The following is a 3,973-nucleotide window of genomic DNA, read 5'->3' on the forward strand; positions in this document are numbered from 1 at the left end:
ATTTCAAACTGTGTATTGATTTACCTAAAAGTATATATTAGGATGTTAGATGACTATATTGCTAGGTGTGTGTCGACTAGCCATGTACTATGTACTAGTAAACTTCATAATCTAAACAATATGTATCAATTTACTTAAAAGTATATATTGGGTTACTAAGAGGTATTTATATATTAAAAAAGCTTATAATATGCATCGAAAAGATGATAAATGCATATCACTTGATAAAAAATAAAGAGGATGTATGATGGTTTTTCTTTGTGCTCGATCTCTATTGATGCATGAAAATTTTTTTTTTATTTTTTTTAGATTATAAAATTGAGGGATTCTGTTAGTACAAAAAATTCTAATTTTTATTGGACTTCTTAGTTTTCCCTTTAAGGTAGATATAAAAAAAACATAATAAAAAAAATTCTGCCACTATGGTGCCCACCCATATGATTTTTGTTCCTCTGCAGTTCTCTACTATGTGAAATCCCCAGGGAAGCGTCGAAACGAGGCGCCCTGCATTTATACACAGTATTGAATTCTACCGGCCATCGCCAACCAACCCCCACTACTTTCCCTTCAAGTGGTGAGCAACCCACCCCAACTTTTCCCGTCTACCCAATGGTCTCCATTCACCATCTCATCGAAAAAATAGCAAAACAATATCAAATCATGGCGTGGCGTAGAAGCTCGGCAACCGAGCCCAAACTCCACCCAAAGCGTAGAGCGTGCACCAAATTGGGTGGCCGGTCGCGGGCTGTGGGCCCACTACGACCAGTCCCCGCTCTTGACCAAAATTAATGAAACGGGGAAGGAAAAACTAGATTGAAGTCATAAAACGGACTCAAGGCCAAAAAAAAAAAAAAAAACTCTAATATTTCTCATTCATCATTGGTGGTTTTTTTGTACAAAACAAGGAAAAGAAGAAAAAAAAATGAGGGGCCAGAGAAGCAACCCCCATCTCAGATTTATGCTACAGCTAAATGGATTCAACCAGAGAAGAAAATAAGAGGAGAAAAAATAACAGAAAAAAAAATAAAAAGGACTACAGCAGAAGAAAAGAAAGAAACATATAAAGCAAATAGTTTTATGTTTTTTCTTTTTTTTTTCTTCAGCTGCGGCGCGGATCGGGGCATCAGAGGCGGAGGACGGTGCAGTGAAGGTCGAGGTCCTCGTCGTCGGGCGGCGGGTGGAGGTTGAGATCGAACGGCAGAGGTGGATGGCGGTAGACGGACGCGATGACCCCGAGATCGTCGTCCACGACGGAGGACGAGGAGCCACAGTCGCTGTGCAATTCCTCCTCGCCGGCGGGGGCGCGCGGTGGATCGACCTTCCGGCTTCTAAGCTGAGATCTGAGGGGCGCCGCGGAGGAGCGCCGGGGCCCACTGAAGGATTCCACGGTGCTGCTGTGGCTGCTGGAGGCCGGCCACTGTGGCGGTGGTTGCCGCTGCCGAGGGTAGGGGGTGTGGGGGAAGGCAGCGGCGGCGGCGATGGCGGTGGGGGAGGAGGAGAGAGGGAGGGGGGCTGCCGGGAATGGAGGGCATGGGGCGGGAAAGTTGGTCTTGGCCTTGCAGCCGCGGAGGCTGATGGCGGCCGCGTCGTAGGCACGGGCGGCCTCCTCGGCGGTGTCGAAGGTGCCGAGCCAGACGCGGGTCTTCTTCACCGGGTCGCGGATCTCGGCCGCAAACCGCCCCCACGGCCTCTTCCGGACGCCGCGGAACCGGACATCAAGGCCCGGTCCAGATCCGATCGCAGCCGCCGCCGCCGCCGCCGCCGCTGCCGGGGCCGCGACAGCTCTCCCCTTCCGCATCGCGATCGGAGGAAGGAAAGAAGGTAGGAAGAGAAGGGGATGAGGGTTTGGAGGGTAGGTAGAAGGTGGGGAGAGGGGAAGAGAGGGAAGTCTAGGGTTTGGGGTGGGGGATGCGAGGGGGTGCTGGCTTTCTCTCCTTTTAACAAAAACGAGAAGCGGTGTCTTGATTTCTCCACCTCTTTTCCCCTACTTCCTCTCACTCTCCCGTTCGCCCCCACAAACGACTTGGCTACTTTCTTCCACCCTTCCCCATCTCCCTAGTCCCCTTTGTCTATTTTCCCATCTTTGGTTTTTAGCCGGCGGAATGGCCAAAACGCCCTTCCCTCTTCAAATAAGGGTAACAAATATTAAATAGACAGAAAGGATAATTCAATTTCTCTCTTCCAATTTTTAAAACTTAAAAATTATCAAAAAAACCTAAATATACATCCGCCAACACCCCCCCCCCCCCCCCCCCCCCCCCCCCCCCCCTCTTTCTCTTTTTTTTCTCTTTAGCTGCATATCTATCGTATAGTTTATTTATCATAAGAGATGGAACATAAACAAATGGCAATCGAAATTGGACATAAACTCTCTTTTTTATATATGTAGAATCATTAGTTTGCAATTTTTAACTAGGATTGTATATCCAGAGGCTTCAATATCCCATCCTATTTTTCCTTTTATAGTTTAGTATGGCACAAAATTTCTACCATTAGATTTTCTTTTAAATGTTGATATGTTAGAATCTATTTCTAGAATATTTTTACTAACATGACACTTGATCCTTGATATTATTCTAGGTACAACATCTTCTTTCCTTTTTCATATCTATGAAATTATGATATACGATTTGAGAGTAGGATAGAAATACGCTAGATATCCTTTCTTGTTGGATCTTTTTGATTCTCGGTGCGAAATCTCTATTTTCTTTAATTTCTTCCGACACGTAAAATTTCTACCTTTTTTTCTCTTTTAAAGGTCACACCTTGTCGGAATTACTTTTAGGATTTTTTCGTTATTGCAACACTTGCCCTACTATATTAATTCTAGTTATGTTAGTCTATTTGTCGTTTGCGAAATCATCAATATATAATCTAAACTTAGGATAGAGATTGGTCGGACTTCCTACTTTGTTGGAATTCTTTGGGATCATACATCTAGTCTCCTTTTCTTTTAGTTTTTCCAACATATTAATTTATCATTGGTCTCCTTTAAAAGCTGGATCTCTTGTTATGTTAATTCTTCATATTAACTTTTTATATTAAAAGTTAGATTTTTTCGTTGACAAAATACTTGGTTTTTCATATTAATTCTAGATTGCCAATCTCTTGTTTTGTTATGTAAATTCATGGGTGGCCATTTAAAAGTAGTATAGAGATTGGTCGGACATCTTGCTCGATTGAATTTTTATGAAATTGGGTATCCGGTTCTTGTTTTTAATTTATTCTATCACAAAATTTCTACCATTAGATTTCCTTTTGAATGTTGATATGTTAGAATCTATTTCTATAATATTTTTACTAACAGGACACTTGATCCTCTCTATTATTCTAGGTGCAACATCTTCTTTCTTTTTTTCATATCTATGAAATCATGATATACAATTTGAAAGTAGGATAGAGATATGCTAGATTTTCTTTCTTGTTGGATCTTTTTGATGCTCTACACGAAATTCCTATTTTTTTTCAATTTCTTATGACACGTAAAATTTCTACCTTTTGTTCTCCTTTAAAGGTTATATCTTGTCGGAATTACTCTTAGGATTTTTTCATTATTTCCAACATTTGGCCATCTATATTAATGCTAGTTATGTTAGTCTCTTTGTCGTTTACGAAATCATCAATATGTAATCTAGACTTAGGATAGAGATTGGTTGGACATCCTGCTCTATTGGAATTCTTTGGGATGAGGCATCCAATCTCCTTTTCTTTTAGTTTTCCTAATATATTAATTTATCATTGGTCTCCTTTAAAAGTTGGATCTCTTGTTATGTTAATTCTTCATATTAACTTTTTATATTAAAAGTTAGATTTTTTTTCGTTGACAAAATACTTGGCTTTTCATATTAATTCTAGACTGCCAATCTCTTGCTTTGTTATGTAAATTCATGGGTGGCCATTTAAAAGTAGTGTGAAGATTGGTCAGACATCTTGCTCAATTGAATTTTTATGAGATTGCATATCCGGTTCTTGT

The 3,973-nt window shown here is 40.9% G+C and overlaps 1 protein-coding gene across 1 annotated transcript; it reads right to left on the reverse strand.

The window, feature by feature from the left end:
• Window positions 1-845: 845 nt before the first annotated feature.
• Window positions 846-2,033, reverse strand: LOC103718512 (ethylene-responsive transcription factor 3-like). Its single transcript, XM_039129279.3, has one exon. The coding sequence runs from the start codon at window positions 1,796-1,798 to the stop codon at window positions 1,124-1,126; it is 675 nt and encodes a 224-aa protein (XP_038985207.3). The 5' UTR covers window positions 1,799-2,033; the 3' UTR covers window positions 846-1,123.
• Window positions 2,034-3,973: the final 1,940 nt, after the last annotated feature.

The sequence above is a fragment of the Phoenix dactylifera genome, chromosome 2 (genome assembly GCF_051530095.1).
Source record: "Phoenix dactylifera cultivar Ajwa chromosome 2, Ajwa_hap1_PhDact_Kaust_v1.1, whole genome shotgun sequence".
Taxonomy (NCBI): Eukaryota; Viridiplantae; Streptophyta; class Magnoliopsida; order Arecales; family Arecaceae; genus Phoenix; species Phoenix dactylifera.

Excerpts from the sequence above, each read along its gene's own strand:
- LOC103718512 (XM_039129279.3), bottom strand. The coding sequence starts at position 1,798 with ATGCGGAAGGGGAGAGCTGTCGCGGCCCCGGCAGCGGCGGCGGCGGCG.